The sequence below is a fragment of the Mercenaria mercenaria genome, chromosome 10 (genome assembly GCF_021730395.1).
Source record: "Mercenaria mercenaria strain notata chromosome 10, MADL_Memer_1, whole genome shotgun sequence".
Taxonomy (NCBI): domain Eukaryota; kingdom Metazoa; phylum Mollusca; class Bivalvia; order Venerida; family Veneridae; genus Mercenaria; species Mercenaria mercenaria.
This window is the reverse complement of record NC_069370.1, coordinates 24,369,447-24,394,517: the sequence shown is the minus strand read 5'-3', so window position 1 is coordinate 24,394,517 and position 25,071 is coordinate 24,369,447. Positions and strand designations below refer to the sequence as shown.

The 25,071-nt window shown below is 36.4% G+C and overlaps 1 protein-coding gene across 1 annotated transcript; it reads right to left on the bottom strand.

The window, feature by feature from the left end:
* On the bottom strand, positions 1 to 24,004 carry LOC123559626 (peroxisomal trans-2-enoyl-CoA reductase-like). Its single transcript, XM_053552533.1, has 8 exons — positions 23,864 to 24,004; positions 15,580 to 15,710; positions 13,812 to 13,977; positions 13,267 to 13,348; positions 8,855 to 8,951; positions 2,881 to 2,988; positions 843 to 954; positions 1 to 251 (listed from the first exon to the last, which is right to left on the bottom strand). Exons 1-8 carry the CDS (start codon positions 23,985 to 23,987, stop codon positions 163 to 165), a joined length of 909 nt encoding a protein of 302 aa, XP_053408508.1. The 5' UTR covers positions 23,988 to 24,004; the 3' UTR covers positions 1 to 162.
* Between the last annotated feature and the right edge of the window lie 1,067 nt (positions 24,005 to 25,071).

The following is a 25,071-nucleotide window of genomic DNA, read 5'->3' as shown; positions in this document are numbered from 1 at the left end:
TTCCAAATTGATTTCTTGTTGATTTACTGGTAACATTAAAACTGATAATAAAATGTCAATGGCAGATTAAGAAAGATGTTCTTTCTCTTGGTTAATCATCCATCAAGAATCCTGAACTGATTAATAACGCAATACAAAGAATAAAGTTGACTGATATTCAGTTCATAATTTTGACTTTGATCCATTGTCATTGTCATTATTACTGTCAACATTGTCTGTTTCCCATTTGTAAGCAGGTATTCTGTTATGATCTGGAAAAGACATCAAAATAACAGCTACATAGAAGGCTAGAAACTGTGGAACCTGCATTTAATCAAGCAGTGAAACAAGTAATCCTGTCGGTGACACAGAGCCAATTAAGAAATTTATCTAGTCCGCAGTTTTCAAGATAAAAGGAACAAAAATGATATCAACTTGGTATGATGCATGCGGCTTTTGCCTTCTGAAAATGTTCAATAAAGTCTGAAAAAAGGGGCAGAACTATCAAAATTGGACTCAAACTTCCAGACAAAATGGACATGTTTACTTTATGTATAAAAAGTTTCATTTCAACTGAATGGAAACTGTAGGAGGATCATAAATCTAGAAACAAGAGGGCTGTAATGGTTTTAAGTCGTTCCATTTTACACATCATCAGTAATTAGGAACATAGTTGCAAAGTTATTTCAACTTCCAAGTCTCCAGTGGACAAGATTTGTGTGGACACACAGTTGCCAGAAGAACACACTCGTGCACAGGGTTAACAACTATGTGCTCAACATTTTTAACGGCAGAGGCATAATGTAAAGACTGGCATAAAAAGGCTTTTAAAAAAACAAAACAAAAATGTTTTCAAGTCTGACCTGGTATTTCCCACATTGTGCTATATAAACTAGCGCCAGCATCCACTTTCAGAGTTTCTCCAGATATAAAGCTTGCAGCAGGTGATAAAAGAAAACAAACAGCAGCAGAAATCTGAAATAAAGTAAATATGCATGTTTTACAGAACGCCATTCAAATGCAAGTGTCACCTGACAGGCATAGGTAATTATGTCCATTTTCAAGTGGAATGGGTCACTGCAGTATTTACAAACGATCTGTCTTGACAGAATGCTCAACTATTTGAAGGCTTGATGGTAAAATAATTTTCCTATCTATGAATATGTACACTGTTCAAATTAATGTAAAATCATTTTTTGTTATTTGAAGAACTTAGAAATCAATTTCTAGACTTTATTATACCCCCACCTAACAAGTTTGGGGTGGGGGGGTGCTATATAGGGGTCAGTTTTGCCCTTTCCCATTGTGTCGCGTCCCGAAATCTATCATCTCAGTTACTACTAAATGGATTTGATTTAAACTTAAAATAGATGTTCCACCTTATCAACCACATCATGTGACACAAGGTGCATAACTCTGACACCAATTTTTCATGAATTATGCCCCCTTTTGCTTAGAATTTAAGGTTAATTTTGATGCATTTTCACTATATCTCAGTTATTACTAAATGGATTTGATTTAAACTTAAAATATATGTTCCACCTTATCACCCACATCATGTGACACAAGGTGCATAACTCTGACACCAATTTTTCATGAATTATGCCCCCTTTTGCTTAAAATATAAGGTTAATTTTGATGCATTTTCACTATATCTCAGTTATTACTAAATGGATTTGATTCAAATTTAAAATAGATGTTCCACCCACATCATTAAGGTTCATCCACATCATTAAGGTTAATTTTGATGCATTTTCACTATATCTCAGGTATTACTAAATGGAACTGATTCAAACTTAAAATAGATGTTCCACCTTATCATCCCATCTTATGACACAAGGTGCATAAAAAATCTGACACCAACTTTTTATGAATTATGCCCTCTTTTACTTAGAATTTAAGGTAAATTTTGATGCATTTTCACTACATCTCAGTTACTACTAAATGGAATTGATTCAAACTTAAGATAGATGTTCCACCTCATCACCCACATAAGGGGACACAAGATGCATAACTCTGACTACAATTTTTCATGAATTATGCCCCCTTTTACTTAGAATTTAAGGTTAATTTTGATGCATTTTCACTGTATATAATTTTGATTGGCTTAGGGCCATAGGGAAGTAACCTTTTTTTAACTTTTGTACTGAGTTACTTCCCCTCAAATTCCAAGAATTAGTCTATTTTTAGAAATTCTATTTTTAGACTTTCAATATTTTAGGTACTTTGCTAACTTTTTTATTATTAGTCCTATGTAAAAAGTATAGACATTTTTCTGTTGTAACATGTGTCGGTAAGACATTTTTTTTTGTATTCATTTTCAGTGTATCTCTTACATTAGAGATTTTCATATTTACCTCATCCCTCATACTGGGCACATATACTAGTACATGTATTACTTAAATGTGCGGAGGAAGCCCAGGATGAAGTACTCCAAAGAGAAGTAAAAATATTTTTTAAGTATTAAGCTTTTTTTTACGTTTTATATTATTATAAGTATTTCTAAAATTTCTTATGGTTGATGGTTGCTATTCTTCTATGACAGGAACGTATGGTGGGGGTATAATTTACTCCTGTGACAATTCTAGTTTAATGTATTTCTTTTTTGGAAAATTTTAGGGTCTATCTCTACAAAATAAAAGCTAGAGTTTTGTAACTTGCCCCGTAAGGTCATCTCATGATGCTAAAGAAATTTGTGAAGTCTGAAAGCATTTGACCTTGTAGTTTCTGACAAAAACCCTTCACTTGAAATTCAAAATTAAAAAGGAGCATAATTTTGACAAAATAGAAGCTACAGTTATGTAACTTGTCATTACTATTATTTTCATTACCATTGTTATTATTATTATTATTATTATGGCCTATTATTATTATTGTTCTTATCAAAATGTGAAAAAAAACCTCTTCAACAGTTCCTAGTCTTTTCGCCGGAATTCCGGGGATACTCCTGTTAAATATTTCTGGTGATCCATAGTTGGCAGCTGCTGTTTCTGAATATATTGAACTTCCCTGAAAAAAAAAAAGCAAAATAACTAACAAGATTGGCAAACTGTCACAATATATGCCCATCAGGTCATCATAGCAAATTGTTTGTGAGTTTCAAAATACTTACAGAGCAGACATGTAAATTTTCTAAATTCAAGGGGCATAACTAGAAACCAAGAAGGACTATCCACCTGGTTATCAAACTTGGCCAAGATAATTGGTGAACATTGGATAAGATCTGCTGAAGTTAAGGACACTGCTAACTTTTGCAATTTTAAGTTATTCAAGGACCATAACCCAAGCAACTTCAAGGATCCAGACAGTTATGGAACTTGGCCCAGATATTATTCCCATAAACATGTTGACTAAGTCCCGTGAACATAGGATAAGAACTCCATCTCAAGTGCCATAACATTATAAAAAACCCTGGGACACTCAAACTGGTTATCAAAACTGTTTTTCTTCTATATTTAGCTCCAGGAGGCCCTTGAAATAAGTAAAGTGGGACCATTTACATAAACTTGATAGAAGTCCCTACAAGAATGATACAAAACCAAGCTTTGAAATGACACACTTGTAAAATATTAATATAAGTACTAGGATACATGTATATAATGAGGACCACAGGACAGACTGGTCAATGACTACCAGTAGCTATGCTTCCTCCTTCAATAAAGACTTTATTATTAATATACATTAAGCAGTTCATGAGAAGTTGTTTAAAGGTTTATCTCTTTCAGTTTTGTTGGACCCTGAAAGAAGTCAAGCAGAACGATATGAACAGACTTGACACAGCAAATCCTGTTTAAAAGATTTTTTCTAGTTTTAGCTCCTGCGTACCCATAAAAGCGGTCAAGAGGAACAATGTAAAACGTTCTGAAAGATCTAAGGATTCTCAAATCAAGTTAAGTGATGATCATTCAGGCAGTTCATGAGAAGAAGCTGTTTAAAGGTTTAACTATTTATAGCTTTGGTGGCTCCATAAAAGAGGTCAAGCAGAATCGTTCGAATAAATTTGGCAGAGATCAATACAAGATTACTACAGACCAAATTTAGTCGGGTCCATCAAGCGGTTCACAGTAAGAAGTCTTTTACAGTTTTTTTTTCTATTTGTAGTCATTGTAACTAAAAATACAAACTTCAAGTAGGCACTATCTATTTTAGATATATATGTAGCTAACCGCATCAAAGTAAGCAGTCTGAAAAAATATTTTAGGTATCATTTTGAAAATTTCTGAAAAAGAGTTATTTGAGCTGAAAAAAATGATCCTGGGTTAAAAAATCTGGAAAAATGGAGACAACTCCGCTAAAACTTTATTGTAGACTTAGGTGGCTATGTTAATAGTATCTCATGCAAAGCATGCACTTTTTACCTCTTGGCATGAAAAAAAATCATACATAATTAGTAGTAATTACTGTAAAGATCAGCACTTTGAAATGAAAAATATGTAAAGAACAAATCACTTAATGCCCTGGTGGAAAGTGTGACATTTTTGTGGTAAAATTTGTCAACAGACAATTTTTTTTTTAATGTTAAAACCCATAGAATTTCACAAGGTAAAATTTGTTGAGAAAGCTATTGCTGGAAAGAGAATGATCTCTGCTACCATATACATGCATCAAAGTATTGGAAAAAAGAAAACCAAAGAAAACAATTTCAGGACTATCAGATGCATGACTGTGTTATCATGTATAGCAGGTAACACAGATAGCTTACTTTTCTATTGCACTGGTATAACATGGACAGGATTATGATTGTCAATCGGTGTTCACTCAACAATTTCACTATATAAACAGATCGTTTCCCTTGTGTAAAGAGGGCTTACGGTAAGTCTCTAAATACTATTTATAGCACTGTCAGCACCTTACAGTGGTTAGATAGAACCACTGTAACTAACCTGAAACACATATCAAACTAAGGATGCTACAAGCCTAGTTTGGTGACGATCCATCAAGCCATTCATAAGAAGTCATCTGAAGGTTTTTCTATTTCTAAAATTCAGTCAAGCAGAACCATTTGAACAGGGCTCCGGAAATTTTGGTAACTCAATCGGTCCGAAACGAAAATCCTGACATCGGCGCTACCCAACCAACCGCATTCCCAATATTACATATTTTGTAAAACATGATAAAGTAAAGAAATAGGAAGTGTCTAGGGGTACGGATCCGTACCTCTAGACATGCCTGTTAGGGGTTTTCTAGGGGTACGGACCTCCTTTTTCTAGAGATTTAGGGTTATTTACATCTTAAATTTTGTTGAAAATGAAATAACAAATAAGTCTTAACCAGTCTTCAGTTAAAACTTGGATCTAATTGGTTTACAGATACCAGCGTTCACCCGATTGTTTATCTTCTCTTTCAAAACCTAAATAACCGAGGAACTCCAAATGAATACACTGTTCCGTGTCGATTAGTTTGTTGTCAAATAAACTGTTGATCCATAACAGCTAGATTAATGAATGAATCTATCCCTTAAATGAATTCTATTTGAAATTCAGCAAAAAATATAAATAAATTAATTAATTAGGCATAATATAATATGCACCAATTTATTTTGTTATTTAACAAGGTATAATGATAATCAGCATGGAACTGATTGTTTAATAATCAATTAAGCGACATTAAGTAAAAGAAACTGTTTGTTAAAACGTCCCACCTTTTTTTTTTTGCATCTCGATCGTAACAACTACCGAATGTGTGAAAAACACAAATACACTAAGGGTTAATTATCAATTAAAAAAAGTTTTTCCCCAACATATTTAACACAATTTTGTTTAATCTTTATATCTTTTTTTCTGCCATTTTGAATCCTCGTGATTTATTTGGTGTTCCTCGGTTATTTATGTTCCGAAAGAAAATGTAACAAATCGGACGAACGTTGTTATCTGTAAACCATTTAGATCCAAGTTTAAGGTGAATTCTGATGAAATGTCATTTGTTATTTCATTTTCAACAAAATTTGAAATGTAACTGACCCTGAATCTCTAGAAAAATGGAGGTCCGTACCCCTAGAAAACCCCCAACAGGCTTGTCTAGAGGTACGGATCCGTACCTCTAGAATCAGATTCTAGAGGTACGGATCCATACCCCTAGACACTTCCAAAGAAATAAGCATGTCATGCATTAAAACTGAGTTACCGGTCACCGCGTGTTTCCATACAATGAAGACAGTTATTCAGTGTTATGTGTGATCGTTACTTTGTTTAAATTTCGATGTTTTTCCGAGAAAATACTTGTAAGGATAAAATTACCGAGGCATTGAGGCACCGTGTGCATAACTAGTCTAAAAGCCAACGCACGTGACCAGTACCATATACACGGCAGATACTTTGTGATATTTCCTCATTCTTTGACGGAATTCTATAAAATACAATGCGTCAAAGTGAATTAAACGACACATATTCTCTCTGCTAAACAGACTCAGTATTTTAAGAATACTCTGCCGTGGACCGAATGTGTACGTTATATGAACGCTGAGATCGAATTTCCCGCATGTATAGTACTAAAAGGTCACGTGTGTTGGCCACGGATATTTCATTTCACTTATGTTGTACTTCAATAAGCAACTACATTTTATAAAGTTATATGTTCTCTTCTGATGTAAACAAAATTTCATTTTGAAACGTTTTTTAAAAGACCGATTTGATAAACAGTGCCACTCCGGTTTTCTTTATCATTCGTGTTTGCCAGTCCAATTTTTTTCTTTTTCTTTTTTGCACAGTCAGGTTGCAAAGACAATTTTCTGCACTTGTTTCAACTGGAGCCCCAACAAATGAATCTTGTAATTTTTTCAAATCAAGTAATTATAAAAAATATTTTGATCGGTTTTCCGTGTGATGTCTCATTAAATCAAAGACCTATAATGTACAATTATAGCTCTTTGATTAAATGCAGCAAAGAAGTATATTATATTATAGCTCTTTGAATGCAGTGACCATTTGTTTTTTACCGTGATCAAACATAGTCTTTTGAAATAAACCATCCGTCGGATTCTAAATAAAAGAAGTGGATCCCCGTCGAAATGATTTGGATCCAGTCAGATATATTTGGAAACCTGTCAAAAATGTTTAATACATTGCAGTCGGCTGTCTGCAAACATTAAAGGATGTGCCGCGCGAGCACTGATTGCGTCACGTGCTTATTACGGACCGATTAACAAAGTGACAATCAGACCGTTTGACACGTTTATTGATTATCTGAGGGTGCGACCAACAATTTCCTGCTTGGCAGTAGATGGTGTGTTGAGATATCAGACCGAAATCTATACTTTTCTCCATTTTTACGGGACCGATTTTTTTCGTTTTTTTCACTTCATGAATCGGTCTGAAAAGTCAAAAATCGGTCCAAAACCGACAAACCAGAAAATTTCCGAAGCCCTGCATCTGAACAAACTTGAGAGAGGTCCATGCCAGGATGCTACAGAGCAACTTTTGTGTAAAATGACAAGTAGTTTAAAGCTGTGTGGTATGGTCTCAGTACTTTTTTACCTAAAGCTGTGTGGTATGGCCACAGTAATTTCTGCCCTAAAGCTGTATGGTATGGTCTCATAACTTTCTGCCCTAAAGCTGTGTGGTATGGTCTTAGTATACATACTTTCTTGCCTAAAGCTGTGTGGTATGGTCTCAGTACTTTCTGGCCTAAAGCTGTGTGGTATGGTCTCAGTACTTTCTGGCCTAAATCTGTGTGGTATGGTCTACAGTATTTTCTTGCCTAAAGCTGTGTGATATGTTCTCAGTACATCCTGGCCTAACGCTGTGTGGTAAATAGCCTCAGTACTTCCTGGCCTGAAGCTGTGTGGTAAATAGCCTCAGTACTTTCTTGCCTTAAGCTGTGTGGTATATGGTCTCAGTACTTTCTTGCCTAAAGCTGTGTGGTATGGTCTCAGTACTTTCTGGCCTAAAGCTGTGTGGTATGGTCTCAGTACTTTCTGGCCTAAAGCTGTATGGTATGGTCTTAGTACTTCCTGGATTAAAACTGTACAGTAAATAGCCCCAGTTCTTTCTGGCCTAAAGCTGTGTGATATGTTCTCAGTACATCCTGGCCTAACGCTGTGTGGTAAATAGCCTCAGTACTTCCTGGCCTGAAGCTGTGTGGTAAATAGCCTCAGTACTTTCTTGCCTTAAGCTGTGTGGTATATGGTCTCAGTACTTTCTTGCCTAAAGCTGTGTGGTATGGTCTCAGTACTTTCTGGCCTAAAGCTGTATGGTATGTTCTCAGTACATCCTGGCCTAACGCTGTGTGGTAAATAGCCTCAGTACTTCCTGGCCTGAAGCTGTGTGGTAAATAGCCTCAGTACTTTCTTGCCTTAAGCTGTGTGGTATAGGTCTCAGTACTTCTGCCTAAAGCTGTGTGGTAATGGTCTCAGTACTTTCTTGCCTAAAGCTGTGTGGTATGGTCTCAGTACTTTCTGGCTAAAGCTGTATGGTATGTCTTAGTACTTCCTGATTAAACTGTACAGTAAATAGCCAGTTCTTCTGGCCTAAGCTGTGTGAATGTTCTCATACATCCTGCCTAACGCTGTTGTAAATAGCCAGTATTCTGCCTGAAGTGTTGGTAAATAGCCTCAGTACTTTCTTGCCTTAAGCTGTGTGGTATATGGTCTCAGTACTTTTTGGACTAAAACTTTGTGGTATGGTCTCAGTACTTTCTGGCCTAAAGCTGTGTGGTATGGTCTCAGTACTTTCTGGCCTAAAGCTGTATGGTATGGTCTTAGTACTTCCTGGCCTAACGCTGTGTGGTAAATAGCCTCAGTACTTCCTGGCCTGAAGCTGTGTGGTAAATAGCCTCAGTACTTTCTTGCCTTAAGCTGTGTGGTATATGGTCTCAGTACTTTCTAGACTAAAGCTGTACAGTAAAATGTCTCAGCCCTAACTGGACTAAAGGTACTTACTGGTGCAACTGAGTTAATTCTAACACCATGAGATGCCCATTCTATAGCCAGAGATTTTGTAAGGTTGTCAACTGCAGCACGTGCAGCTCCAGTATGACTGAAAAACACAAATTAAGAGACTGTTTTTTATTAAATATATGTGTCTCCTATCACTTAACATGCAGACATGCCAGAAATATGTGCCCATAAATCCAGGAAAAATCAATGAACCATAACATTCCAAGGTTATACATAACAAGCGATGTTTCTAAAACATGTATACCCCTAATGATGGGTTGTCCCATTTTCAGTATCGCGATCACTTTGACCTTGACCTTTGACCTACTAAAGTTCAAAACATTAGGGGTCATCGACTTCCTAAATCCAATCAACCTATCAAGTTTGGAGATACTAGGTCAAGTGGTTCTCAAGTAATCAAGCGGAAACAGTTTTTAAGGTTCAGGTCCCTGAGACCTTGACTTTTAATCCATTAGGAGTCATGACCTAAACCATTAGGAGTCATCTTTTTCATAAGCCCAATCATGCCATCAAGTTTGAAGGTATTGGGCTGAACTGTTCTCAAATTATTGGGCGGAAACCATTTTCAAGGTTCAGGCCCCTGTGATCTTGACCTTTGACTTACTGACACTAAAACAATAAGTGTCAACTTCTTCATAAGCCAAATCATGCTGTCATGTCCGAAGGTTCTTGACTGAGTGGTTCTCAAGTTATTGAGCAGAAACCGCTTTCAAGATTAAGGCCCCTATGACCTTTACCTTTGACCTTCTTAGCCCCAAAACAATAGATGTCATCTATTTTTTAATCCTAATTATGTTACAAAGTTTAAAGTGGCTCTAAGTTATTGAGCGGAAACTATTTTCAAGATCTTCAAGCTGCTGTGACCTTGACCTTTGACTTACTTTATCTAAAAACAACAGAGATCATCTATTTCTTAATCCCAATTATGCTACTAAGTTTTAAGGTCTTGAGTCAAGTGACTCTAAAGTTATTGAGTGGAAACTGTTTTCAAGATTTGGGCTCTTGTGACTTTGACCTACTGAAACAAAAAACTATCGGAGTCACCTACTTCAGAAGTCTAACCATGCTACCAAATTTTACGATCCTGGGTCAAGTACTTAAGTTATTGGGGCTGAAACCGTTTAAAATGATCAGGCCTGAGTGATCTTTGACCTACTGACCCCAAAAAGTATAGGGTTCATTTACTTCATAAGCCCAATCATGCTACTAAGTTTAAAGGTCCTGGCTCATGTGGTTCTCAAGTTATTGGGCGGAAACCTCACTCTACCAACTGGCAGGTGCAAAGCAATATATCCCTTCTTCTCCGGAGAGGGCATGACAAGGCTTCACTGATCACTCCTGCGAAGTTTGATTGAATTCCAACCAGTCGTATAGACATAGCACAGACATCAAAGAATTTGACAAATAATGTGTCATAACTCCACCGAAAATAAGTAGAACAGTGCATGCTGAAAACATGCACCACTACTATGCTTCACAATGATCAATTGTGAGGACTGGTGAAATTCAGCCCTGAGGTACATGTATTTGTCAAGTAATGTAAACATTGTAAAATAAGGAAAAACCAAGGGCCATAACTCCGCTGAAAATCAATGAACTGGAACATGTCGACAATATGCACAATTTGTCTTGGCACTGATCACTCTTGTAAGGTTTTGTGGAAATACCCCCAATAATATAATAAGAGACATGGCCAATACTTCATAAAACTTGACAAATCAAGGTCCATACTTATTCACCAAACACAAACATGCTAATGATAAGAACAACTAGGCTTGGCAGTGATCACTTTTGTAAAGTTTGGTGTAATTCCTACTTGTAGTATCTGAGCAGTTGCATTTACAAAGCAAAATACAAACAAGAGGGTCATGATGACCCTGGATCACTCACCTGAGTAATATGAGCCACATGTTTCAAATGGCAAACCGATGCTAAAATATAAAGAAAGTAGGTCAGTGGGTCACATTCATTGTCACTGAAAGTCAGTCTTAAGATCTGTGTGCTTAACTGTACATGTCATCCAAATTTCAAGGCTGTACCTTAAAAAACAAGAAAGTAGGTCAGTAGGTCAAGGTCACAGTCAGGTGACCCCTAATCACTTAGGGTCATCAGGTAATTATAATTAAACAGTCTAGGAACTATGATCTAACTAGAAAATGCTTTTGTAAAAAAGCGCATGTTTCCCCCAATGCAAAGTCCTATAGGCAAGAGGTTAATAGGGGTCAGGAGCGAAAGTCAAAGAGACACTGATGGTTGGCTGCAATAGGGATCATCTACTTGGCATGTCCAGTCATCCCGCTAAATTTCAACACTCTTGGCCTAGTGGTTCTCAAGTCACTGTTCAGGCTCCTGTGACCTTGACCTTTGACCAAGTGATCTCAAAATAAGTAGGGGTCATCTACTCTGCATGAGCAATCATCCTATTAAGTTTCAACATTCTGGGTCAAGTGGTTCTCAAGTTATTTCCAAAAAATGATTTTACATGAACAGGCCACTGTGACCTTGACCTTTAATAGACTGACCCCAAAATCAATAGGGGTCATCTACTCTGCATGTTCAATCATCCTATTAAGTTTCAACATTCTGGGTCAAGTGGTTCTCGAGTTATTGATCGGAAATGGTTTATCAATGTTCAGGCCCTGTGACCTTGACCTTTCCAAGTGACCCAAAATAAGTTAGGGGTCATCTACTCTGCATGAGCAATCATCCTATTAAGTTTCAACATTCTGGGTCAAGTGGTTCTCAAGTTATTCCGAAAATGTTTTACATGTACAGGCCCTGTGACCTTGACCTTTAATGAGTGACCCCAAAATCATAGGGGTCATCTACTCTGCATGTTACAATCATCCTATGAAGTTTCAACATTCTGGGTCAAGTGGTTCTCGAGTTATTGATCGGAAATGGTTTTCAAAGTTCAGGCCCCTGTGACCTTGACCTTTAACAGAGTGACCCCAAAATCAATAGGGGTCATCTACTCTGCATGATCAATCATCCTATGAAGTTTCAACATTCTGGGTCAAGTGGTTCTCAAGTTACTGACCGGAAATGGTTTTCAATGTTCAGGCCCCTGTGACCTTGACCTTTAATAGACTGACCCCAAAATCGATAGGGGTCATCTACTTTGCATGTACAATCATCCTATGAAGTTTCAACATTCTGGGTCAAGTGGTTCTCTAGTTATTGATCGGAAATAGTTTTCCATGTTCAGGCCCCTGTGACCTTGACCTTTGATGGAGTGACCCCAAAATCAATAGGGGTCATCTACTCTTCATGATCAATCATCCTATGAAGTTTCAACATTCTGGGTCAAGTGGTTCTCTAGTTATTGATCAGAAATGGTTTTCAATGTTCAGGCCCCTGTGACCTTGACCTTTGATGGAGTGACCCCAAAATGCATAGGGGTCATCTACTCTTCATGGCCAATCATCCTATGAAGTTTCAACATTCTGGGTCAAGTGGTTCTCTAGTTATTGATCGGAAATGGTTTTCAATGTTTAGGCCCCTGTGACCTTGACCTTTGACGGAGTGACCCCAAAATCAATAGGGGTCATCTACTTTGCATAGCCAATCATCCTATGAAGTTTCAACATTCTGGGTCAAGTGGTTCTCTAGTTATTGATCGGAAATGGTTTTCAATGTTCAGGCCCCTGTGACCTTGACCTTTGACGGAGTGACCCCAAAAACAATAGGGGTCGTCTACTACATCAGCCCTACAACCCTATGAAGTTTGAAGGTTCTAGGTCAAATGGTTCTCCAGTTATTGCTCGGAAATGAAGTGTGACGTACGGACGGACGGACGGACAGGGCAAAAACAATATGTCTCCTGGGGGAGACATAATAATCTTCAAGTACTTTTTCCTATATAACTCATATAACAAGTGACCCCCAGGACGGGGCCTCTTTTCACCCCAGGGGTATAATTTGAACAATCTTGTTAGAGATCCACTAGGCAATGCTACACACCTAATATCAAAGACCTAGGCCTTGAACTTTAGGACAAGAAGATTTTTAATTTTTTTCCTATATAAGTCTATGTTAAACTTGGGACCCCTAGGGCAGGACCTCTTTACATCCCATGGGCATAATTTGAACAATTTTGGTAGAGGAACACTAAGCACATGTTTGGAGGGGGTATAAAAAACAAAATAGTTATTGAACCTGTGTAATGTTAGTCAGTTTTTCACAGAACTTAATTTAATTTGTGAAGTTTCAATCCATTCAAACAAGCGCTTAATAAGATACCAGCTTACATACAAAAAATTAACCAAATCAGGAAGCTGATGCCTAAGCATGGACAAGTCCAATAGTCCTACCTATTCTTCGAAATTCTTCGAATAGTCAAGCTAAAAAATAAATGTATACAGCACTAGTTTGGTGCTGATTGAAAAATTTACCTCATCATGGGGAAACCTTTCCACATATCTGCAATAATGTTGACAATTACCCCACCATGTTCAGCCATCCATTGATTGTGAGCTATAACAATTAACACAATAATCCCACTGTTCATCAATAAACTAAATCTGTATAACACAAAAGTTTTTTACTGATGTGCCAAATCCCACTGTTTATCAATAAATATATTTACATAACACAAGAGTAATATACATATGTGGCAAATCCAACTATTCGTCAACAAATTAAATCTACATCTTACAACAGTAATATACTCATGTGTCAACTAAATTATGGGTTAACACACTTTTTAATATAGACTGTACTAGGAGTTCTTTGTGTACTTTGATTTTTAGTGTTAACTCTCTGTTAGAGTTGCAAGGTGATCATGATCTACACTGGTCCCAAAAGCAGAAACTATCATGTCCAGCATGATAAAGGTTAAAAACCATTCTATTTTCAAAATCTGTTGCATGTTGTGACACTGTGGAATGACTATGGTATTTCCGAATGATCTGCAAATTAGCATTTAGTGTTGTCATACCTTCTCTGCAGCACAGGAATGTACCAGTCAGGTTTGTCTCTATCACAGCATTCCAACCTTTCAATTTGATATCAGATGCAGGACTCGGGAACTGACCCCCTCCGTTGTTCACAAGAAAATCTAGCCTACCAAATCTAGATACAGTTGTAGAGATAAGATCTTTGACCTAGAATAAGAAATTACTAAAAGATGAAAACTGATATTTGTAAATCACTAATTAACAAATACTGCATGTTTTTTTTTTCTCAAAAATTATTGAGAAATATACCTGGTGTTATCACAGTGAAAATATCAAGTATATTTTTTATTGGTACACACTACCAATGGATAAACTTAAGTGATGACTGTTGAAAAGTATTTAACCATTAGCATGGTAGATAAATTGTCGTCTGCTGGAAATGTTGTCTGCTAAAATTGTAAAGTTTATTCAATTTGCTCCAAAATTGGAAGAAATATTGTCAGAGTAGCAAACAGCTTGGAACCTGATCAGATGCCGATTTAATCGGCATCTGATCTGGTTCCAAGCTGTTTGCAAAGGCTGTTAAATTCGCCTGCAGCAGGCTAAGGGTTAATAAATAGAAAATTTCTTTTACTTTGAAATTCTTTCACTCTGAACAACAGATCTTACAGTTGATCGTGAAAGACTTTTCAATTTTACAATTACATTTTGGGATGTTGGTCAAACAAAGAAGCAGTTTCAAATGAGCTTTGGTGACGAAGTGGTAAGCAACTTGTGTCATGGGTTTCGGGACATTTTCTGTTTTATTTGCCGTCAATGAAAATGAAAGTACTTTAACATACATAGTTTATAGCTGTGTGTTTTCTATCTTTTAAAGTGTATTGTATCATATATATAAATCAAGAAAAAAACATAGTGGTGAATTCTGTTTCTGATAAAGCACTTTTGTGTGTTTATTTTTTATCAATAAAAATCGATAACCAACCTCCAGTTATGGGATTCTGAACTAATCACATGAATGATAACAATATGAAATCAAAGCCTTGGAAAGACTGATGAAGGTAGGTTTGGGGAGATATTTTTCCTGTTATATTCCAATGACTGTGTGACTCAATGCTACTCATTGACAGTTCAGATGAAGCATAGAATGACTGCATTTACAGTTTGTCTGTTAACATATACCACCTATACTGATAACTCACCCTGATCAAAATTCAACTGAGTTAAAAATCTACATTTTTCACTAAATTTGCAAAATTCGTCTCTACCGGTAATAACTTTTAAAGAAATTGTTTACCTCACCATAGCTTAATCATTTTTTATAATTAGACTTCTTTTTTTTGTTGTTAAAGTATCAATAACTTTAGGCATTTTCACAGTATATCAAATTTTCGCCAAGATAGCTGTATTCAGCAAAACAACAGACTTTTATAACGAAACATCAGAGCAGTAATATTTAGACCATGATCATAGTAATTGTGTAACAATGTCTGAATCATGAAATTCACAATCTGATGATATATGGTGCTGTGACAAAACAATGCCAAGGTGTATACTGGGAAGTGAAGGGCATGTCATGTTGATGAGGTAAAAACTTTTATGCTAATTTTATGAAATTAGATATGGAAAGACATGAAATAAAGCTATCAAACCTTTTACCAACAAATGTGACCTTGATCTTGAGCCTAGCAACACAGACTGTGAATGTACCTTACAAAGGTGAAACAACAGACATGTGTTACTCCAATATAGGCCCCATGTACTTAATATACATGAGAGTGTGATATTTTGTCTTAGTTTTATACATACCTGATCTTCTTGTCTGATGTTACACTGCATATGGTCAAGCTGGGCATTCTTATTAGAAATCTGAGATTGTAAAACTTTGGCAGATTCTGACAACCGGTCCAACTTTCTAGAAGCTATCATAACCTTACATCCTAAAATAAAAAAATGAAAATTAATTAATGAATGGATAGGATATTATAGTCGTGTGACACAAAAAGGCAATATTATAATCGCTGCATAAAATTTGAACTGAACAAAAGGCCCCAAGTCGCTCACCTGAGGAGGGCATTGACATTGTGACCTCGTTCCGACAGAATTTCATGAACATCCATTAGGCAGACTATTAAAAGCAATTTAAAGCTTTTGCTATCTTGCACTGTGACAGCCCAAAAAGTAACCATTACAGCAAACTTGAAAGTGGTCCAACCAAGGCCCCTACAGATCAAGTTTGGTCCAAAAGCTCATGAGCAGAAATTGTTTAAGAACTTTTCAGCTCTGGCGACCCCTACCTGCAGTCATGCAGAAACAACAAGCAAATTCGATGAATTGGTATTCCCCGCCGAAAGGGTTTGTGGTGAGGAATGGCAAAAAAATATATCCGGCAAAAAGTTAAGGATGTTAGTAAGAAGCAAATAATTTCATTAGTCAAAATCAATTTAACAGAAAATGAATGTTTTTTTTTTCTGGAGGTGGGGGTGGGGTGGACAGTGGGGGTGACTGGGTGAGGGTACAAAACTTCACATGTTGATTATAAATATTGATGGAAATATAACAAGAGCACCACCTTGCGGGTGCTGACGCTCATCTGATTTTTTTGTATAATAGAAATATTGTCCTACCCATGAGTCTAAAAAAGGGCCATCATTCTTGCAAAAAGCAGGATAGAGTTATGTTTCTTGACGTACAGCGTCCGCTTATGATGGTGAAAAACTCTTGCAAGTTTCAAAGCAATAGCTTTGATAGTTTATGAGAAAAGCTGACTTAAACATAATACTCAACCAAGAAAATTTATTTTCTAAGTCCAAAAGGGGCAATAATTATTGCAAAAAGGATGGAGTTATGTTTCTTGATGTACAGGGTCAGCTTATGATGGTGAACAAGTGTTGCAAGTTTCAAAGCAATAGCTTTGATAGTTTAGGAGAAAAGCTGACTTAAACATGAAACTTAACCAAGAAAACTGATTTTCTAAGTCCAAAAGGGGCAATAATTCTTGCAAAAAGCAGGATGGATTATGTTTCTTGATTACAGGGTCAGCTTATGATGGTGAACAAGTGTTGCAAGTTTCAAAGCAATAGCTTTGATAGTTTAGGAGAAAAGTTGACCTAAACATAAAACTTAACCAAGAAATCTGATATTTTCTAAGTACAAAAGGGACCATTAATCTTGCAAAAAGCAGGATGGAGTTATGTTTCTTTCTGTACAGGGTCAGCTTATGATGGTGAACAAGTGTTCCAAGTTCCAAAGCAATAGCTTTAATAGTGTAGGAGAAAAGCTGACCTAAACATAAAACATAACCAGGCAACGCTGATGCAGACGCCGATGCCGACACTGATCAAGTGATGACAATAACTCTAAAGCTAAAACTGAAAAAAAATATGCATGATCCGGGTGTTGGGCATGACTGGGTGGAGGAGTGTGTGTGTGTGTGGGGGGGGGGGGAACAGTACAACTTTGCATGTTGCCATTTCAATACCCCCCTCCCGATTTCATCGGCGGGGCATAATAATAAATGCTAGAATGTTGATGCCCAAAGGGCAAAGGTCAAGCATATTATTTATCTACGTGTACACACTCTCAATACTTCAAACATTACAGCCAATTGAAAACAAAAACGCCACACAAGACAAAGTAACAGCTCCAAGAAGATCTCACATGGCCTTAGACAATTTATTTCATTGAGAATAACATTCATACCAAATATATGCAAGATTGTTCTGCATGTCAAAGTCATTAACTGGACAAAATCAGACAGATGTACACACTAAAGCATATATTGAACAGCCAATTTGATGACTATGTCCAGCTCAACACAAGCAGGCTCGACAAAAACTAAGAAATGTCCATCCAGTAATGTGACAGACCAAGTTTAACAAAGATCATTCCAGCATTTAATGAGAAGTTATTTAAAAAATTTCTATTTTAAGCTATCTGAACAAATTAGAGACAGGTCCATGCAAGGTCAATATGGAACAATCCTGGCAATGATCCATCAAGGGGTTCAAGATAAAAAGTTTTTTCCAAGTTTTTTATCTATATTTAGATATGGAGCCCCTAAAAGGGGTCAGTCAGAACCACTTGAACAAATCTGAGGGAAGACCATTCAAGAATGACACAGATCAAGTTTGGTAAGGATCCATCAGGTGGTTCCAAAAAAGACTTTCATTTTCCATTTGTAGCTCTGGTTGTCCCTACATGGGACCAGGCACAAGAATTTGAACAAACCCGAGAAAGGCCTATAAAAGGATGTTGCATACCAAGTTTGTAAAAGTGCAGTCATCTAGTCAAAAAAAAACCCAGCTGTTTCTTAGGTTTTTTCAATTTTTTGTTAGCACCTAAAAGTAGGCAAATGAAATAACTTGAACAAACTGAGTGGGGGCCCCTACCTTGCAGGGTTTAAAGACCAAGTATAGTGGAACTTCATGAATTGGCTCCCCATAATAAGTTGTTTAATTTTAAGCTTTTGCGAAAGGGGTCAAGTGGAGTTATTTGAACAACTTAGGAGAGGACCTTGCAGGGATGCTACAGCACATTCATAATTCTGGATAGTATTTCACAGGAGAAGATGTTCAAGTTAAAATATCCACACTGGGTGACAGACTATCTGCCTATACTTATAGCCAGCTCACCCTGAACATTTGGATAAGGTGACTTAAAAACTGCAGATAATTTTATCACATCAACATCAAGAAATACAAAATTTAGTTCCTACTATCAGAATTATGATGGCAAATGGCAAATACAAGAATTAGTGTAAAGTATTATTGATTTATGATGTATACTTACTAAGAAACTAACTAGCTGACAACTGCAAAAAAAAAAATTTAATTAAAAAATGGCTAAATACAAAATGGGGCATAATTTCATAATTTCATCAAAATGACAAGAGAAGTGTGTTAAGTTTCATTCAGTTGAGTAAGAATTATTGAGATACTAACTCGTAGACAACTGAGAACAAAAATGTTGAAAAAAAAAAGAGAACAAGAGCTCTGCCCAACAGAGCATAGTATACACACCCATTTGAACTGTTCTCAATATAGGGCCACTCTAAAGTTCTGTAGGCTTATGTACATTAATTGTCTCACAAAGGAATGCTAAATAAAATTTATCTTTACCTTAGTGACAATGTGAACACACAGTTAGGGGAGGTAACTACAGTCAGGGATTGGGACGACTTCAGAAGTACAGACCTGCAAACTTTAGACTATTATTCTGTGAGAGTTTGTGTATTTCTTCTTGAACAAGTTACTATACTCCTTCATAACTTTCAAAGTTATACGTAGTAACTGTATTATAACTTATGTGAGAACAAAAGAGCAAAATGAAAATGTTCCATTTAAGTCTAATTCCATATATTCAACATAGCTAAGGGTAGCAATAACCAGAGGAAAGATAACTCTTGCAAACCCTTATTAAGGATTTCAAAGAAATGTGTCCACAAAAAAAAAATTGAAATGCTAACAATCGCTTTTCAACCCTAGCTTTATTACTGTGTTGTATAGAGGGTGTTACACTATTATGATTTTTAGGACATAAAAGTTTCCAAACTGAATGGCTTTGTAATCTCTTGAAACAAAAAATTAGGGAAATCTTTCTTTGTAATAGATGAATAAACCATATTAAAATGAAATAAATACATGTAGCAGAAAAATGCAATTAGCTGTGGACACTTTTACACACAAAAAAAACTGAAAAACTTATGGGTCAAAATCTAGGACATGACTTGAACATCCCATAAAACATCATCTTTAAATTTTATGTTCATTAACACAATTGATTTGTCATCTAGACAGATATATTCCTTAAATGATATGAGCATAAGTATCAGTAAAAAGTGTAAATTAAGGTTCAAGTAAAGTGTTTGAGACTGCCCCTCAAGTGAATTTTTGTTTCATATTTTGAGACTTCATTGGCCTTTGTTTTTCATACATTGTATACCAAACTGTTCAGAAAGAGTAGACGTGTCATTCAAGAGAGGTTGTTTTGTTCGGTACAATAATATTTCTCTTATATGGCATGTACATTGCTTGTCCACATTCTGTTTTGTAAAAAATATCAAACTTCTTTTTCAAAAATATTTTGACATTAGGTCTTTACTTATTGTGTGCCTAACATATTTCTCCACGTACTCCCAGTGTTAAAATTGCTACAATACATCTACATTTCAAAAAGTTGCCAAAGTTGCAAAACGAAAGTGAAAGTAGAGCTGTCAAAATGACAAAATACTCCTATATTTCAGAAAATATGTAAGTTAACTGTATTTCAATACTAGGAGTACCTAGGTAAATATGTTACAGACACAAACAAAACATATTTAAAGATAAAATACTTTCGTAAAAAAAAGTTTGATATTTTCTACAAAATAGAACCTTGACTGTCGAAGTACCCGGTACCTGCAATTTTAGACAAAATACTTATTCTCAAAGAAGCTTACCTTTGTATAATGTATTCCCTACTTCCTCTAAACAATTCAGTGTATTTATAATAAATAGAAACGGTCTTTGAAGAATAAATTTCCAAAATCAAAATTCACCTGAGGGGTGGTCTCAAAACACTTTACATGAACCTTAATCTTATATGCTGATGCAGGGTCACTCATTTTTGAAAACCCTGGCTTCTTCTTCTTCTTATAATACAGTACATGATCCCTCTGGGATATTGTCGTACAATTTGTGGGGGTTATGTGTGAGGCGCCACAACAAGTGAGGATAAAAACGGTAAAACATAATGTACATGTGTCTGTCCTACTACTGGTCTGCCAGTCCATCTCTGAAGTCCTCTAGAGTTGGGGATGTGGCAAGCTGTTCTGGGAGTTGGTTCCACAGTCTTATACTAGAGGGGAAGAAGGAATGGAGATAGCTGTCCGTTCTACAAAAAGGGACCAGGTAATGTAGGTTATGACCTCTCGTAGAGGAGGTCACTGGGTGGAAGTAGGCTGGAGCAGATATCAACTAGTCCATGGGTGATCCTATATGCCATTATAAGCTTGGCAGTCTGCCTGTAGTTGGAGCTCTGCTAACATCTGGCTGGTGCTGCTAGTTGTCCTGTAGTCACCTTTGATGTAGCGGGCTGCTCTGTGTTGAACAGCTTCCAACTGTTGGATGCAAAGCTGTGTGTGCGGGTCCCATACTGGTGATGCATACTCTAGTATGGGTCCAACCATGCAGTGTCTTGTAGGACTTGGCCTTGAAGTCTTGTGGGCAGCTGGTCAGGTTCCTTCTCAGGAAGGCAGGACTGTTATTTGCTTTCTTCACTGTTAGTTCAGCATGTGGCTTCCACAAGAGATCATCAGCAATAGTGACACTCAAGTATCTGCCAGACTTGACAGATGTCAGGTTGTGACCATGGATGGTGTAGCTGGACTGTATAGGATTTCTTTTTTGAGAGATATGGATTACCTCGCCTTTGGTGGGGTTGAATTCCACCTTCCATTTATGTTCCCATTCTTGTAGCTTGCTCAGGTCCTCTTGTAGGATAATACAGTCAGCTACAGTCTTTTTTTTTCTCTCTAGAGAAAGCTGTCCTCTGCGAAGTCGTGTTGGTGAATTGGTTTGAGTAGCAACAACCACCACTTTGTGTTAGTTTTGATTTACAGGAATAAAATTATGTTTTTGGACTCTAATATGTGTATGAATGACAAATCAATTGTGTTTTTGAAAGTAAATATTACTGATAAATTTGTATGCGGTGTTAAAGTCATGTCCTAGATTTTGACACGTAACAACTTTTTCAGGTTTTTTGTGCAAAAGTGTCCACAGTTAATTGCATTTTTTCTGCTATATGTATTTGATTTATTTCAACATGACTTATTCATCCGCTATAAAGGAACATTTCCCCAGTTTCTTTAGAGAGATTACGAAGTCATTCAGTAAAAAAGTATGACTGAAAATTTAGCCCCATTCAAATACTTTGAAAACAGTTTATATTTTCTAATCTGCACACTTTTAAGTCTTGAAAATCATACAGTATTTTAAATACCCTCTATGTAACATGGTAAGATAGATTTGAAAAGTGAACATGAGCATTTCAGTTTTTTGTGGACTCCTGAAACAAGGCTTGGCAAGAGTTATCTTTCCTGTGGTCACTGCTATAGTTTGAGGGCTATTCTTTACTCACACAAAGATCCTAATATTCATAACTTTATCATGACATCACAGTACATTAAGGGTTCTAATCAGAGAGCTGCATTTTCGAGTATCTGCCAGTTTCCACTTGGGTATAACAAAATATATAAATTTTACAATAAACATAATTATAGTGATTTTAGAAATAAATATCACGCTTTTTTAGAAATCAAATTTAGATTTTTCACTACACATGCCCCAGATGATGCTACAAGCAACAAAAATTTGAATTTTCATTGAAATATCATATCGATTTAATACCTTTGTCTTGGTTGAAAGTTTGAGAGTTTACACCACAGGTGGCAGTAACGTACCTAGGATACAGTATGGATCCATGAGCCATATGCACTTAAATTTACTACAATTATAATGTTTTCTTAGGAAAAAAATGACAAAAAGCCATTTTGAAAAAATTTTTGCTCCTGTGACAATGAGCCATGAGAAAGGTGATCAAGAACAGTTTGACATGTGCATTGCTTCCAGGTCCGTATTTTTTTCAAAACAATATTTCCTTATCAATGGTTGGCCGCCTTTTCGGCAAAAGATTAATCTTTCAGAAAAACCTTACTTCAAAACCCAGTTCCAAACCGTTTACGCATCACGAGCGAGCAACGGCATACGAAACGATAGTGATTTCTCCACCCGAATAAATCCCACACATTTTTCGCACCGAAGTCTCCCCCGTAAAACAAATCAAGTACACCATGTCAGTTAAAAATAGCACTGCAAGCAGTCAGAATAGGCTAAATGTAAACTAACAAGACTAAAAATAAGGTTCAATTCTACTTAATTACTTACCAGTTGTTATTTATTTGAATTTAGTAAATAATCCTCGTGAGCCATCGCTGCTTGTTCATATTCGGGTACTCTTTGGATTTTATCGCTACGTTTGAAATACGTAAACTGTCTCCACCAATGAAAACGTTCTTTACAACCACCGTCTTGTCAACGGTAATCATGGCAGGCGAAGGTAATTTCCGAAAGCGAAAATGTTAAATAGCGAATTTGTAAGTAACAAAGTAGGATTGAACCTAGTTTTCGGTCTTGTTACTTTGTGTTTAGTCTGTTATGAACGGTTATTACGTTATTTTAAGCTCGCACTGTGAGCTTGATGTGTTTTAGGGGGGAGACTTCGATGTGAAAAATGTGTGGGATTTATTCGGGTGGAGAAATCACTATCGTTTCGTATGCCGTTGCTCGCTCGTGATGCGTAAACGGTTTGGAACTGGGTTTTGAAGTAAGATTTTTCTGAAAGATTAATCTTTTGCCGAAAAGGCGACCAACCATTGATAAGGAAATATTGTTTTGGAAAAAAAATACGGACCTGGAAGCAATGCAAATGTCAAACTGTTCTTGATCACCTTTCTCATGGCTCATTGTCACAGGAGCAAAAATTTTTTCAAAATGGCTTCTTGTCATTTTTTTCCTAAGAAAACATTATAATTGTAGTAAATTTAAGGGCATATGGCTCATGGACCCATACTGTATCCTAGGTACGTTACTGCCACCTGTGGTTTACACAGGGTAAAGTCCGAGTAAAATGTAATCATTACCAAAGTGAAATAAGTATCATTCCGCAATGTTTTAGACATGTTAAAATTATGAATTGTTAGTAAGGTACTTGCCAGGGAACTTGAAAACTGCAGTAAATGGCTAGTTGACAACAGATTATGATTATCTTTCCACCTTGGTAAGATGGAATGAGGTATTCTATTTGGTTCTAAAAGGAAACTTTCAAAGGTCGGTAACTATGTGACCTTTGTGACAACTACCTGTGATATTTTGTGATTACTATGACATATATATTCACAATTAAATCGTATCTTAAAAACATAACTTTCATCGTAAAATCAAAACTAACAAAAAAGTGGTGGTTGTTGCTACAACGGGTTCAAAATGTATATCGTTACTGTACTGTATTCTGGAAAAAAATGGGATAGCATCATAAAATCAATGACATTCACCTAAAAACAGTAGCTCTTGTGTTATTGCTTTGCCAATACCCGTCCCACCGCCGGTGACAATTGCAACTTTATCCTTAAATAGATTTGCACGAAAAACGCTGCTGATTTTGCAGTGTGCGGCCATGTTTTTATCATGTGACATTAGTCAGCGTTTACTTGGAACTATAGTTTCAATGAGAAGGGAGATAATTATATTATCAATGTCGATCTGGAGGAACGTAGTGATTCCGTTTAATTCACAGAAAAGATTGAAGGAATAAGTAGTCCACCACCATATATACACGCGACACTAAACACTACATACACTTCGCGCTTTAAAAATACACCCAACCAAGGAATGACATAATAGTTTCTGGTGGTGTACCCCTAACCATTCTACTAGATCTACTAAAATTTCTGTCAGTATTGAATTCCTGAAGTCTATTGCTTGCATTTAATTACAGTTTCAAAGAAAGGTTTGAAATTATAATGTAAGTAACTGTTTACACACTAAGTTCTATAAATATCATTTTAGTCAAAGTTTGTTTCCATTACATTTGTTAGAGATTCACCTGGAGGGGATTACTTTTAATTATACTGTCCCGTGTCTTTGGAACATGGTGGGGGTGAGAGTGAGGTTGGGTGCGCACCATAAACTGGTTTAAGCTCCCCAGTGGTGTTTTTGCCACTGACCGTTCCAAGGCGGTGCCCCACTGTGTTCCTTTGTTTGTTCGTTTTGTCCTCTTGTGTATGCTTTGTGTATGTGTGTGTGTTCCTTTGTTTGTTCGTTTTGTCCTCGTTTGTTGGCTTTGTGTGTGTGTGTGTGTGTGTGTGTGTGTGTGTGGGTGGGTGTTTGTGTGTGTGTGTGTGTGATGTGCACGTCTGCGTGCTGTAGGTTTCGTTTTGGGGAGGCTGCGATTTTGGTACGTAGCATTCCCTGTTTGATTTTTGTCTTTGTTTTTTTTTTTTGTAGGTCAAAAAGGGAAATCATTTTATCAAAATTTCAGATATATTTATAGAACTTAGTGTGTAAAAAGTTACTTACATTATAATTTCAAACCTTTCTTTGAAACTGTAATTAAATCATTTTAATGACAAAAATTAACTAATCATTTTGAGCATAACAGTTTAGTAATTGTCCCGATATTTAAATTGTCATGCAATTTAATTTAAACCTAGATCGCCGATTTTTGATCTCATATGCATGTGTTAAACGTCTGATTTCGAAA